Here is a 15,379-nt window from a genome sequence, read left to right as displayed (position 1 = left end):
AAGTGCCCGGTTTTGATAAAATTTCAGTTGACTTGGTTATTAGCCATTTGGTTTATAAATAAAAGAAAAGTTCTTTTTCATTATTTAATATATTACAATAACATTATTTATAATTACTTGCATTATAATTAAAGTGACAGTATTAACTTATATAAGAATGGTTTAATTAAATCTAAACACATAATTTACTATTTAAAAAGAATAAGTTGTACATATAACAAATTAAATGTACCCATATAATTTATACATAACTATAAGAATTTACTTATTAGGTATTTCACTGGAAATATCCAAAATTAATTTGAAAAGTAATATGTATATTAAAATAATAAACTCTTTTTCGGTCCTGCCTCTTAATCTAAAATCATGATGCTATTTAAATATAAAAGAAGGTCAAGCACACCAATACTATGTCACATATTTACACTATTTTAAAGAGCGTCACACACGGTGAAGATACTATAATATTTTATCTTAAGATACTGTAATATTTTATAACCGCTATCCTGTTACAAATGACCCACAAAATTTCGGGTCAATTGTAACAGGATGGCGGTTCTACAGGGGTCTTAGTACGCAATGACAAAAAGTAAAATGATGGTCAGAACGCTGATACCGGATACCTTTTGATACTGTAATATAAAATATTACAGTATCTTAAGATAAAATATTATAGTATCTTCACCGTGTGTGGCGCGCATAAGAGTCACTGCATATTTCCTATAAACTCACTGACATTTTTTTACTCAAACTTCTCGTTATTATTATTGGTTCAATATTTTCTTTCGAATTTTCTAGCCTTTTCATTGATCTTAAACTTCTACCAGAAATGTTAATACTACTGTCCGAATCATGCGTGTTATTTAAGACTGATTGTAATTCTTTGCTTCTTCTTGTTTGTATAGTTGTTTTTGGCACACATTTGGTTTCTTTTGGAATGCTTTTTTTGTTTACTTTTGGTTTGACAGTCTTTGTTGGTTTAGCTGTATTTTCTTGTTTATTTTTCGTTTGGGTATTACTGTCATTTGATACATCATCAGAACAGGAACAATCTTGAACCTTCTTCGGGTTACGTTTAGATCTTGTATTAAGAACACCTTCATTGGGTTTTGTTGCAGCTTTTTTTGTTTGTCTTGGTGTCTTTTTATTTGTTACAGCCTTAGGTTTCGCAGGTTCCATCTCTTTAGGCACATCTACTTTTTGGGGGCTAGCTGAAGGTTTCTTTACCTCATTTAGAATTGTTTTATTGTTTATTTTATTTTTTAAGCCTCTTACTGTTATCATGCTACCCTTAGCTTTTCTCTTTTCAGGTTGCAAGATAGTTACATTGGGTGTTTCTTTCAATGGTTCTTTCACTGCAAAGAAAATGTTTATATTATTATCACATTGTGAGTTGATTGTGAAAAAAAAGGGTTGAATGTTCATTGTAAATTAGATATTTATCTGACAAATTTAAGTATATAAATTTCAAAAAGATATTTAATTGAAGAAGACAGGAAATCTATTTCTCGGTCATATTGGATTGCTATCAATTCACCACTGTTAATATGGTATTTGAATATTGTAGTGCTGTTTAGATTAATTTTCATTCACATTATGTTAACAATCTATACATTTAAATAAAAATTCAATTATTAATACAAGACATCATTGCCTGTTTCCATTTTATATCCATACTAATATTATAAATGCGAAAGTAACTCTGTCTGTCTGTCTGTTACTCAATCACGCCTTAACTACTGAACCAATTTGCATGAAACTTGGTATGGAGATATTTTGACACCCGAGAAAGGACATAGGCTACCTTTTATTGCGAAATATGAACCACAGGCGAAGCCGGGGCGGACCGCTAGTATTATATAAAATGATTTGCAATCATACCTTGATTGATGGTAGTTTTTTGTTTCCAGGCTGGTGTACTGAGATCCTCTATGTCACTCTCCATATCAGTATCCCAGAATGATTTAACTGCTTTCAACACTGCCCCTTTACTTATAGCTGAAATAAAAATTAATAGTGTTTTAATTACATACTACATAATATAGTAACTCAAATTATCATGAATACATGTGCAATTAAGATTTAATTTCATTTCTTTGAAACCAAAAACAATATTACATACTACTTGTTATATTAGTAGATGAGGATTCTGTATTCTGTTTTTGCAGAACAACCTTACAATCTCTTGTTGCAGTTTTGATGGCTTTACTTTCTTCTTTTTTCGCGGTATCACCTTTCTTCTTAATAGTATTATGTAAATTGAATATTTCTTCATCTGTATATGTATCGCTACCATCAGCACTGTTACATTTGGACACAACAGAGGCCACATCCCAATTATCATCTGGTACTTTGTTACTTTTATTTGTCCTCTTATTACTTGCAGTAGTTAAATTCATTTGATCGGCTGGTACAATTTTGTGTATCAGATCCAAAACATTATTTTCATCATCAACAACATCTCTACTGAGACACGATTGGGATGTTACTAATTTCCTTGTTTTATTCTTCTCTTTACATACATTTGATTTGGTCTGAGGACTTGGTGCAGCTAAATTGCTATTGAGGTTTTTACTCTCAAGGAGATCTAATTTTTGTGTGAAAAGTTTCCGTTTTATAAAGCTGGGTTTCATTGAAACATTGCTGCTGTTTTGAGAAATTACTGTTTGGTTGTTATTATCTGAATCTAAATCTTGTAAATTTTTGGGATGGCTGTCAGAGTCTTGGTTCATTTTTTGAGTAAGTGGTTGTGTTGATTTAGAAATAAGTATTTCAGTAACATCATGCTTTTGGGTCTTATTTGATTTGCGGACAGGCATTGATGGTTTCTTAAACATAAAATCATTATCATCAAAATCGGAATGCTGGTCATCATTTCGTTTACCAGATTGTATAAAATTATTATCAATTTTACTCCTTTTTCTTTCTGAAATACTTTCTTCCTCATCCAACAGCCTTTTCCTTTGTAAGTCTAAATTTGAATTTCCATTCGCCCTAACAGATTTTTCAGGAAATATTTGTTCATCATCACTATGTGATTGCACATTTATATTTTGTGTTTGCTTGTACATACTTTGTTTTGTTGTTTTTGGCAATATAGTACCATTCTTCGATTTGTCTATTGTAACATTTGGTTTAGATTTATTAAACCTCTGAGAAGGTAAAAGAAATCCTGTTGTAAATCTATCTTTCAGTGTCATAGTTCCATTTGGATTATCAAGCTCTTTTTGCATCTCTATAGAATTTTCTATGTGACTTGGCTTCTTATTTACAGGTTTTGGAGGAACAGGAAGGACATTCCTCAATGTGTTTTGTTTTATAGTATCTGTACAATCATTATATATGTCAGTATCTTTTATTGATGTCCGTAGCAAAGACTCATCAATTTTATTTGATTGTTGTATAGGAAATCCATTTCTATAAGACACGCTAGTTTTAACAGATCGACCGTCATCACTGCTAAGTGATGAATCACCTCCCTGTTCTCCTGAATCATATCCAGATTTTCTTCTAACATCTCTGAGAAATAATTTCAAATTTCTTCGTTTTTCAATTCTTTTCCTTACTTTATTTCTCATTAATTTTTGGTAAGCATCTTTAATAATTCTTAATTCATGGTTGTTAAATTTCATGTATTTAAATGCATTTGCAATATCCACAGCACTAACACTTGCAGTTGAATCTAAAAATATGAAAATGAATAAATTTTACAAAATGTACATAAATTGAATTGTTCAATATATATTGAATATAATGTGTTTACCTATACTTCTAACGGAAAGTGGTGATCCACTTCTTCCATTAATAAGTGACCTCTGTGAACTCATAGCTCGTGGATAATATGAGTTATGAAAATTTCGTGGTCCTAAATCGCTTCTCATGGACATTGGTGAAGTTCCTCTTCCATCGTACAAACTTCGTTGATCATATTGTAGATTGCCAAAACGGTGGCGGTGGGTATTCCCGCCCATATTTAACGTCGAAGTTAAAACGTTACTCCGAAAACTTAATCCTGTCATATTATTTTTGTTTATACCAGGCCCTCGCGCACTAATAGTCTGAAAATTATATGCAAATACATAAAACATTTGAAAATTTACATATAACTGGACACTTTCACAATAATTCATATTTACGAATACTTACTGTGTTTCCATTCTGAAATGTAATAACATTGTTTGTGAATATATTATCATCTTCGCTGTCGGACATTTTTAGGAGTCAATAATTAATACACAAGTCACTGTAAATCTAGGTCACTCTTAAAACAAAACTGTGTGTAAATAACCAAAAGTAATGCCTTAGCATCAAATTATTCATCTAAAACACTTTCAATTAAAACAAGAGCGTCTATTTTCATGCTATTTTCATTCAAAATCAGAATTAACGGAATTCGTACCATAAACATTATATTCAATGACAGCTGTCAATGCTTAATGCCATGCTTGATGCTTAGATCATTAAGTAATGGATAACACTCGCAGGCGTTTCCCCTTTTGCCGAGGTATAAGATTATTCGCATCGAAAAATCTTATGCTTTCATAAAAACTACTTGCGTAATCGATTACAAGCACTCTGCGTATTCGTAAGACATCGAAAGGACGTCTGCGAGTGCTCCGCTAAAAATGCCGTTTTGTACTGTCAAGTCTTGCAGAAGCAATTCAAACATGTCGAATATTAAAAAAGATGGAATAACCTTTCATTTGTATATATTTTTTTATTTTTTTAACGTACATTTCTAATTAAATGCAATTTCTAATAATCGTCGATGTATCGTTTAGCGATATGATCAAGACAAATAATCGAGTCATGTTTACTCGATCATTGATGCGGCCCCACGAGACTATCATGGAAAGAAAATATACAAATTTAATCTTTATGAACTAGGAGATAAAGTTGAATTTAAAACGCGTTAATGAACCGCATTCCTTACGAGACTATCTTGTAAAGAAATACAAATTTAATCTTTATGACCTAAGTGACAAAGTTGAATTTAGAACGTGATATTGAACCCCACTCCCCACGAGACTATCTTGGAATGAAATACAAATTTAATCTTTATGAACTTATTGATAGAGTTGAATTTAAAAACTCGTCGCTTAAAAGGTCGTAAATTTTTACGACTTTCGTGGCACAAGTTATTTTTGTGAATGTGTGATTATGTTTCATTGTGTTTCATCAGTGTGAGTTACCCTCCCCGCACCAAAATCAGCAGAAATTTTAGTTAGAACATTTGCCAGCGTACTCCATCCATTACTTAATGATCTAAGGCTTGATGCCATGTCTAGTCTATTGTGTCTATTCAAGACACAGAGGAGACACTGAATTGGCCTATTCAAGTAACGACAATGACGAGTTTACGACTTGACGTCATAGAATATATTATCTTTACTGATATATTTCGTAGAGTATATAATATACATACTATCTAAGGGCGTATTCAGAAAGAAAGCTAGAAACTTATAAGCGCTTATAAGCGCTTATAAGTTTCAAGCTTTCTTTCTGAATACGCCCTATAGTGCGAACAACGAAGTGGGAACAGTAGGCACAGGTGGGAACAACACGACGTTCCCACCGCGAGCGCTCGTAGTCGTGGTTGAGTGCTATCGAAGTGTGTTTCTCTAGGGATTTTTTTCATATTTACGAATAAACATGGTGAAATGTGCAGTTCGATCTAGCAAGAACGATACTAGAAAAAACACAAAATTGAAATCCAGTATCACATTTCATGGGTAAATCGATTGACGATTGTTGTATTTATTTTTATGAAAATAAATCTAGCATCGCGGGGGTGAAGGGGAAGTGGGAGGCGGACACGCGCAGGCTCACTCGCGCACCCTTCGCGCACCTCACTGCCGCCACGTGATCGTAGTGATGTGACTTGACCAACGCTGTACTCGATAGTTTACAAGAAGAACTATATTTTAACATATTATTTATTTAACTTTAAAATTAAAACTCTTTTAAAAATGTATAAAAAATAATTTTGTGGTGTGTTTTGTATGATACACTTTCTAATATTATGAATGCGAATGTATTAGTGTAAATGTAAAATATGTAATGTTACGATATTATATTTTAACCGCTAAATTGATTTTAGAAGATTTTGGTAGGTATAGAATTGATAAAATTGAATAAAAAAATTATTAATATTGTTTATTGTTTCATTTTAAATTATTAATTATTTCTTATTTTTAATTAACATTTTTTAAATACTATTATTATTTGATTTATTATTCAAAAAATAGTACTAAACCCGATCTTTTATTTTATTAACATTTAATATTTAAGAAGTCCATACGTTTTTCAGATATTCCAATTAAACATTTTCTTTTAAACTACTTATCGGACAATGTGAAAGGGCAAATTGTATCCGATATCGGATATCGGCTATCGGCGTCCGATATCCGATATCGGATCGGATAATGTGAAAACCACAGCGGTGGCGAAAACGCTATAAAGGGTGTTATGATACATTATCACATCATGTTTAGCCGTCATTCAACGGCATTACATTATTGATTAGATATACATTTTAAATATCTAAATTTTATTTTATTATAATCAATTCATTTGTTATTCATTCACATATTATTCACATAAATAACATTCAATCAATAAATAATATGATTCAAAATCAAGACGCAAGTAGACAATATTATTTACGAGTTTAGGTATTCTTTAACACTATAAAAACATTTCTGTTGAAGCCATTCATGAAGTTCTTTAAAAAATATTTTAGTATCTAAGTTTTTTAATTTAGTTGGTAGAGATAAACTACGATAACATGGCGCGCCCCTCCAAAATTCAAAACGATTGAAAGTATTTGTGAAAGTATTTACAATGCACCACCAAGATTCAGACCGCTGCTGGCCTGCTACTAAAGTACTAAAGGTAAAGACGAATACGTACAACTACATACAAACTCCTTCGTTAGGATGTCACTACACACATTGAAACAGTAATTTGGAGGGGCGCGCCATGTTATCGTAGTTTATCTCTACTTTATTGGCGATGCAAAGATTATCCGCACGCCTCTAGTGGCGAAATTTAGAAGCTGTCTTTATGTTTATATTAGACCGGGAGATATTGACACAAAATTTCGAGTCATTTGTAACAGGATGGCGGTTCTACAGGGTTCTTAGTACGCAATGACAAAAAGAAAAATGATGGTGTGAACGCTGGTACCGGCGGATTAGTCGCGTGGGCGTTAGTCGAACTCGTCGGAAAATAGCGAAAGTCAAACGATTTGTAACAGTATGGCACTTATTTTTCCTGTAAGTTTGAGGATCAACGAATATAAATACAAAATTTCAAAGATCTAGGTGTTGGAAATCTTCACTTATATAAATTAATACTAAATTAATTTTTCAAGTATGACAGCACTTTTTCCCCCTACTAGAAGTATGGCAAATATAATAATGGTCACATTTTATCAAATACTCTCCAAAAATCCAAATGCAATACTGGTACAAAAAGTTTGGCGAAATAAAAATTTTTTGCAGATTTTCGGCGGTATGGCGACCATTTGGAATCGTCCGAAAAGTATGGCATGGCGATTTTCGTAAATGGCTGCACGACGATGGTTACCTGTGCAAAAGTTTCAAACTCAAACTCAAACATTCATTTATTCAATTAGACTACTATTTAGTAGCACTTTCGAATCGTCATTACATAGTATTTTTAACATTTACCACCGATTCGGAAAGCAGTATCTATGGAGAAGAATCGGCAAGAAACTCCATAGTTGCTCTTTTAAAATAATGTCAATAAATTTACATAATATGTAACTTATATCTAACTACATAATATGCCAAAGAACTGTCCTGTGGTTTTTACGCGACAACCCTCCATGGGTCTTTATCGTCCATATATTCCTGAATACTGTAGTACGCTCTCTGAACTAGTACATTTTTTATGTAAGTTTTAAATTTAGAACTACTAAACTCTTTAATATTGTGAGGAATTCTATTGTATAAGCGTATACCTTGACCCATAAATGAATTTAGCCTGATACAAATGGTTGAATAATTGTTTTATTTAAATCAACACATTCGCGTCGGTATGGCGGGCTGTAAGTCACACCGGAAAAGTATGGCATGACACTACCGCCTACTTCTTTTTTATGGGCTATCTACATCGGTAAATTCTAAAATTTTTGTGTTACAAATCGTTTGACTTTCGCTATTAATCCGACGAGTTCGACTTACGCCCACGCGACTAAGCCGCCGGTACCAGCGTTCACACCATCGTTTTTCTTTTTGTCATTGCGTACTAAGAACCCTGTAGAACCGCCATCCTGTTACAAATGACTCGAAATTTTGTGTCAGTATCTCCCGGTCTATATGTATTATTCAGATGGATCACGATTATATACGGAAACCTGTAACTAATAAAAGCAGAAATACGAAATATTGTTGCGTTCCTCAATGTAGTACTTACGGAGATACGGGAATAAGTTTTCATTTATTCCCAAAAGACAAATTTATGAAGAATAAATGGAAGACTGCTTTATGAATAGGCAAGCCAATTTCATTTTCACCGTGAATGAGAGTTTGTTCTCATCATTTTCAAGCTTCAGACTTTTTTCCAAACAGTAAGTATAAGTATGTTTTAATTATTTTATTGTACATAAAATATATTTATATGTATTTCCTATGATCATTTAGTTTACGCTAAGGCGAGTTTCTCGTCAGATAACGAGATTATTTATTTTACTAAATATTATTTCAATATTTTAAAGCGGCAATAATTAGATGTACCTATATTATGTCAAGATTCAATTGACACTTGACATTATTGTTTATGCCCGAGGTTTATTCTGTGGGCGCTGAGTGTGGGCGAGACAGGGGCAAAATATTAGACATGCGCAAAACACTACGTCAAATAGTAATGCAACATCACGCATCTCTTCCACGGAAGTGATATTACTCCGTAACATCACACATTACCCGATCGATTTTTAATGAAATGATGACCGAGTAATGTTTAAGGTGATATACGTGAAGTATTACAGATCATATTGAAAAATAGCAATAATAACTGCAATACTTATTAGTTATTACATATCGTAAAATTACAATTTAAGTAAATATTTAAAAAATGTAGTTGATTTTCCTTCATACTTGGCCACGTACTTTATGTTGTTTGTTAAAAATTGTAATGAACGCAAGCAAATGTACAACAAAATAAAAAAAAGTGAGTGATGCGAGTGATGTTTGTAACTGATGCGTAATGCGTGATGTTGCATTACGTGTCAAAGTGATATTACTTTTGTACTATTACACGCATTACCTACCCATGTCTACAAAATATAATCTCATGCCTTTTTTATTTAAATATTTTGTGATAGGTTAAGATTTCAAAGTTAAACAAACCAAATAAAGTCATGCTTTATTAAATGAAAAGTATTTGCCGCGCATGCACACAAAATGACTTCAACGACTCGTTTATTTGTGGGCAATCTTCCAGAAAATGCAAATGAAGAACACATACTGGATGCATTTTCTTCATATGGAGATGTAACTAACATTGATATAAAGTGTAAGCCTGATGCAGAGAATGATAAAAAACGATTTGCTTTCGTTACTCTTTCCACAACTGAAAATTATATTGAGTCATGTAAGTCCTTTGATATTAAGTTCTGAGTACAAATAAGAAATAGAATAAAAATTAACAAATAAAATTGTTCCCCAGGCTTAAAGCATTTTTCTAATGAAGATTTTCTTGGTAATAGACTATATGTGACAAGAGCTCGGGAAAGTTTTTTAGAAAGGTTACAAAGGGAAAGAGAACAAGCACAGGGAATTAAAAAGCCCTCTGCGGAGGTTGGTATATGATTAAAATTTAATGTTCACTTGTTCTTGTACATTTACAAGAATAAATGTACACATCTGTATTATCATGATTATTGCATGTACATATATATTTTACTATTTTATTTAAGTCAAAAGTTCTTGTTTGTGATTTACATATTTTTTTAAAATAGTAAAATCCACTTGAATTTTAAATACCCATTTAAATTGTATTATTTCAGCCTGCTCAAAATGATTTTAGCACAAGAAATGATCATGTCTTTGATCAAAACAGAAAAAATAAAAGAAAATTTTTAAATGATGATGATTTGCATAGTAATGATATACATTTGCAAAGTAATAAAATAACAAAAACTGATAATTGTGAAAAAAATATTAAGCAGACACCACAGCTGATAAATAACGTAAATAATATAACAGATAAACCTGGAGATAAAAAGCAGGAGTCAGAAAAGAAAAGGTTAGAATCTATGAAAAGAAAAAGACAAGAATTTAAGGAAAAGAAATTGATCATTAAAACTGGTCTTACAGGAATTGTAAGTATAGAATATAGGTACACTGTATCTAAATATTTTAGTTACACATATTGTAATTTTCTTTTACTTTGTATCAAGTATAAAAAGCACATTTTTCTTACTTATATGGTGCCCTATTATCACCACACACACAACAACAAATAATAATACAATGCTACTATTTTATCAAAGAGTTGATTGTGTTATCTTGCCTTTCATACCATCATTCACATTTACCATTTTAGTAAGTATTATAAAGTGAAGTCCCATGTCCCCTAGTGGGGTAAGGGGCAGATGCATTATTCATCTGTTTCACTGATCGATTTTCTTTAGGGACAAGTAGGTGATCAACCTTCTGTGTACGACAAACCGAGACATTTTTTTATCTTTGTCTCCACCGGGAATCGAACCCAGGACCCCTTGGTGCTACGCTCACATGTCAACCACTGAATCAAGGAGGCGGGCATAAAGTATTATGTTAGTATACATAGGAGTTAAAGATAATTGTTACGCGCCATCTTGATTCGACGTATTTCTGTAAAATTGCATATAGTAAATTATTTTTTGAAAAATAAGGTCATAAAGAAGTTTCACTTCTTACTTACACTTAAAATTCTATACAGGATAAAGTATCAAATAAGAAGATAATATTTACTGACACGGGAGACGAAAAGATTTCTGAAAATGGTTCATCTAATATAAATAATGGACTCCAAAACAGAAATAACTTGTTTGACGATGAGGATAGTGATGATGGTATCAATTTTAATATAAAGGAACAATTTGAGGGCAAAAAAGGACAAAAGGTAATATTCTGTATTTTATGTAAGTTTTAAATTTCAGCTTTTAATGAAAGCCATGCTTTAACTATTAGCCTGAGTTTCTCAATATAAAATATAATGTAATGTTCAACCAATATATTTTATAAATGCTTGTAACAGTTTTATAAGCATTACTTATTGTAATGGGTTTTACAGGTACTTGATTTACAATCCAGATATAAATCTGACAAACGGTTTGTACTAGATGAAAGATTTGCAGAAGATTCAGATGAGGGTGATGCTGTAGCAAGTGAGAAACAACTTGAAGAAGACGAAACTGTTGAGTTAGAACGGGCTGACGAAAAGAGCAAACAAGTAAAAATATTACAAGATGTCTTAGGTGTTGCTATTCGATCTAACCACACGAAACCACAAGACTCTTCTAGTAAAACAAAGTGAGATAAAGATAAAAAAATTATTGATAATTTTTTTTTATTTTTTTTATATTAAATTTATTATTCTAGGGCAAAGCTTGGGATGTTACGATTTGATCCCTTACAACCTGACCATGCAAAGTTCTTAGCACCAGTGGAACCAAAAGAAGAAGTTTCAAAGAAATCTAAAAAGAAGAAATCCAAAGACAAGGAAGAAATACCAGAACCTCAACCATTGGTGGAAGTAGAGAAGGTTGAAGTGTCAAAGGAACAGTTTTACGAAGTCAGCGATGTTTTAAAAGAAGCTATTGCACAACCAACGTCATTTAGTTTACGTAGCTTGTTCTCTAAAAGCGAACATACTGAAGAAGGTAAATATTTCTTGCAAATCACAGCTTTAATTATATTACCAAGTTCTATTTACTTGTTCATATTGTTTTTGTCATTATATTATGTTTTGAAAAATAGTAATTTTTATGTACATAACTTTATTTTAATAATTCGTACCATTTTTTTAGAAACACCAAATGACACAGAAGAAAGCAAACCATTAGTGAAAACTAAAGATAAAAAAGTAAAACATCCCCTGGATCCTGGTGAAAAAAATCCCTTTCTGTATGATTCTTCAGAATCTGAAGATGAATGTGAACCACTTCATAAAGATACACTTATAACAGCGAAAGTTGAACCAAAGGCTGTTTGGAGGGAAAATTTATTTTTGTCCCTGTCTTTTGATAACAGATTGAAAGGTAAAATTATTAGAATATTATTCTTCAGTAGTAAATGTAAAGCTTTATAGAGGTTGTATTCATTAAGTATCCATAGCCTATAATCCCGTAACTTATCAAAATATTGTTATCTCAAGGTATCATCAGTACCAAAGTAGTTATTATTTCTGTTTTAATTTCTAATAGTTATAATACCTGTCTGTGGACACAACAACTGCATTCAATGTTAGAAATTTAATTTTTAATATTTTACTTTTTCAGAGGGTTTAGAATTCTTTAACCAGCCTTTAGAAGGCGAAATCCCGAAAGAAAGGCGGCAATTGAAATCCGTTATGAAAAAGCGACTGTACAATAAAGAGCGTAAAAACAAGATGTTCCAGAAAAAGATTGGTGGACGAAAGAAGACTATGAAAAAAAGTTATAATAAGAAAAGCTGATCTTGTAATATATTTGAAATAAAACAGTTGAATTCATTCTGTATTTTATTTATTAACTACAATTTCATAACCGGCATTACAAGTAATCTTAACGCCTCTTCCATGTAGGCTTCTTCCTAGCACCAGGCTGTCCAGGCTTCTTACGTTCCCTTCTTCTATGATCCCTTGTAAGCAAACCTGCCACTTGCATTGATTCAAGCATTGGTTGATCAACAAAACTACGTAGACCCCATGCTATTCCCCAACGAATTGCACCAGCTTGGCCAGATGGCCCACCTCCTTCAATATTACATTCAACATCGACTCGATTTTCCATTCCAGTAAAAATTAATGGAAATATCACTTGTTCTCTACTTTGAGTATCTTCAAAGTAGGTGATATCTTTTCCATTGATAGTTATTTTGCCTGTGCCTGGTGATCGAATGGTTACATCACCTCTAGCCTTTTTTCTCAAACATTCATAGGTGGTAATAAAAGAACGACCCTCTTCATCAAAACTAGGTTTAGGAATTTCCAGTGCAAATTTCTGAGTAGACAATGGTTTTCTAAATTTTTCAATAAAATCTATACATTTGTAGGCATATGGTAGTGATACAAGTCGTTCCATGACCAATTTGAAATTGTCATATTCCAAGTCAGTAATTTTCTCCACCAACATTACTTCTAATTGATCTTTAGTAACCCAAAGACTTGTAGCTAAGTCCAATTTAGAATTTTGGTCAGGAACAGCTTTTTTTCTTATAACTTTATCTTCAAACTTGTTTAGGTTTTCAATATGCTCAGCAGCATCATACAATAATTTGAAAAAATTAGGCTTTCCTGTGTAAAACAGAAAGTGATGAGGTCTACCAGCTTCATCAAATTCCGCGGCTTTCCGGGCTGGAAATACTTCTTCAGGTGGTTTCATCAAAGGACGAGCAGCAGGATCGTATATGCCACTTGGGAATAAGTATTCAATGGCTCTGTCAACATCTTTCTGTGTAAATGTCTCTGGGTCTTCTCCCATCATATTAGCGAGATGTCTTTTACCAATTTTATATTCGACTTCCTGTTTTTTCATAAATTCGTCATGTTCTCTAGCCCGTTCTAAGTAGGCCTTCATAGCTTTGCTGATAGTTCTTTTTCTACTTAATGTTTCCCAATCCGTAAATTTACTGAAAATATCATCAGCTTTTGTTGTCGCTTTACTACTGTAATTTCGTACATGTTTATAAAGCGAGTTGGATAAAATTGGATAAGAACACTTTGTAACAGGTATAACCTGCTTAATGGTTAACTTTATAATATTGGACATCTTGTAGTCTTTATATTACTTAGACGGACATAATTATCCACGTAAAATACAATTATGTTCTCACATAACAGATAGTAAGTATTAATTTATTACAATACAAATACAAATGTGCAAGCCTGTATTCATAAATCATAGTCCTAAAAATATCTCATCAGCTTGAGAGTTGAGACTTGAGACATAAAAATTAAAATGTCATTATGACTTTGACGTACCTACTAAAAAGTCTATGCCTGTCTATGCCGATTGCCGATTCATCTGAGGCGTGAGCTGTGAGCACAGGCTGTGAGCTGTAGTCCCATACTCCAATAATATCCACCAGGGGCTACCATAGGCCTACATTATGGAAATATATATCTTTGATCTAAGGCCTACATGGATAGATGGATCACATTTACGGTTAAAATTAGAGAGAGATTTTCTGATAATATTTCTTCATTTATCTAACCCGAAACGTGATAGTGAAGCCGTAAAATATCCTATAGGTACAGTACGTAATTGTACCTAGTATTTCTAAGTAGCGTTTTTAAACATACGACTAGTTCTACTACTCATCTGTTTTATATTCTTATGCGGCGATTACACCTAACGAGTACAGTGGCGAGTCAGTGTCCTCGGCCGAGTGCTCGGTTGGTATAAACACTTCAACGAGTGCTCGGCCGAGTACTCGGCCGAGAAGAGCGGCGAGACAGTCACTAGAATCCCAATTTGTTTACTCGGCCGAGTACCCACTCGCTATCCCGCTCGGCAGGTATAAACACGCACTCGTCGCGTCACTCGGCCACTCGCCACTCGTTCGTTTCGTCATTGTATTTTTTCAAAGTATTATTATTTTTATTTATTATTTCTAATAAATCCCACAATTCGTTAATAATATCTGGTAACAGCCGATTTAAAACCCGTTTAAATTCTTTTTTTTTTCGATCCATTGCAGACGTCCGCGTCGTGATCAAAACTGAACTGACTCGCCACTAGTGAAATACGTGTAAACACCCACTCGGTTCGGCAACTGTCTCGGCCGAGAGCGTATTTACTGACTCGCCACTGTACTCGTTAGGTGTAATCAGCGCATTAGTATTGATTAGGTACACCAATAACATAAATATATATCTAACTAGGTTTCTGCCCGCGGCTTCGCCCGCGCAGTCAAAGGAAAACCCACATAGTTCCCGTTCCCGCGGGATTTCCGGGATTGCGTCATTTTCTCGGGAATCAAAATATCTCCATACCAAATTAGGTAAAGTAGGTAGAGAAGGTATATATCGACTTCTTCTACAGACTTTACATAAGACAATATAGTCCGGGATACATCGCCCATTTTTGCAAGTGATTACTATCAAGCTAATTTTTCGTGAGTAGCTTTATTTTGATGAGATGCCCAATAATTTCATGTACGAA

At 33.0% G+C, this 15,379-nt stretch overlaps 3 protein-coding genes across 3 annotated transcripts; 1 reads left to right on the top strand and 2 right to left on the bottom strand.

Moving 5' to 3' along the window:
- Positions 1–93: 93 nt before the first annotated feature.
- Positions 94–4,414, bottom strand: LOC149481726 (uncharacterized). The gene is made up of 5 exons (XM_089704698.1): positions 4,147–4,414; positions 3,764–4,058; positions 2,123–3,682; positions 1,882–1,998; positions 94–1,355 (listed from the first exon to the last, which is right to left on the bottom strand). The coding sequence occupies exons 1-5, from the start codon at positions 4,210–4,212 to the stop codon at positions 721–723; spliced, it is 2,673 nt and encodes an 890-aa protein (XP_089560824.1). The 5' UTR covers positions 4,213–4,414; the 3' UTR covers positions 94–720.
- Positions 4,415–9,313: 4,899 nt separating this feature from the next.
- On the top strand, positions 9,314–12,726 carry LOC149481725 (putative RNA-binding protein CG14230). Its single transcript, XM_089704815.1, has 8 exons — positions 9,314–9,621; positions 9,697–9,827; positions 10,037–10,351; positions 10,954–11,136; positions 11,308–11,546; positions 11,616–11,896; positions 12,044–12,274; positions 12,515–12,726. Exons 1-8 carry the CDS (start codon positions 9,432–9,434, stop codon positions 12,688–12,690), a joined length of 1,746 nt encoding a protein of 581 aa, XP_089560941.1. The 5' UTR covers positions 9,314–9,431; the 3' UTR covers positions 12,691–12,726.
- On the bottom strand, positions 12,723–14,171 carry mRpS9 (mitochondrial ribosomal protein S9). The gene has a single exon (XM_089704840.1). The coding sequence runs from the start codon at positions 13,982–13,984 to the stop codon at positions 12,779–12,781; it is 1,206 nt and encodes a 401-aa protein (XP_089560966.1). The 5' UTR covers positions 13,985–14,171; the 3' UTR covers positions 12,723–12,778.
- Between the last annotated feature and the right edge of the window lie 1,208 nt (positions 14,172–15,379).

The sequence above is a fragment of the Colias philodice genome, chromosome 16 (assembly GCF_061535455.1).
Source record: "Colias philodice isolate Cphi_HAF_F1 chromosome 16, ilColPhil1 Martin Lab GWU primary, whole genome shotgun sequence".
Lineage (NCBI taxonomy): Eukaryota > Metazoa > Arthropoda > Insecta > Lepidoptera > Pieridae > Colias > Colias philodice.
The sequence above is the reverse complement of the archived record's forward strand: the minus strand, read 5'-3'. Positions and strand labels throughout refer to the sequence as shown.

Excerpts from the sequence above, each read along its gene's own strand:
- LOC149481726 (XM_089704698.1), bottom strand. The coding sequence starts at position 4,212 with ATGTCCGACAGCGAAGATGATAATATATTCACAAACAATGTTATTACA. Across the intron at positions 3,683-3,763 it reads ACTTTCCGTTAGAAGTATAG|ATTCAACTGCAAGTGTTAGT; the intron begins GTAAACACATTA and ends TCATATTTTTAG. Across the intron at positions 1,356-1,881 it reads AAAAACTACCATCAATCAAG|TGAAAGAACCATTGAAAGAA; the intron begins GTATGATTGCAA and ends TTTTCTTTGCAG.
- mRpS9 (XM_089704840.1), bottom strand. The coding sequence starts at position 13,984 with ATGTCCAATATTATAAAGTTAACCATTAAGCAGGTTATACCTGTTACA.
- LOC149481725 (XM_089704815.1), top strand. The coding sequence starts at position 9,432 with ATGACTTCAACGACTCGTTTATTTGTGGGCAATCTTCCAGAAAATGCA. Across the intron at positions 11,547-11,615 it reads GACTCTTCTAGTAAAACAAA|GGCAAAGCTTGGGATGTTAC; the intron begins GTGAGATAAAGA and ends TTATTATTCTAG. Across the intron at positions 12,275-12,514 it reads TTTTGATAACAGATTGAAAG|AGGGTTTAGAATTCTTTAAC; the intron begins GTAAAATTATTA and ends TTACTTTTTCAG.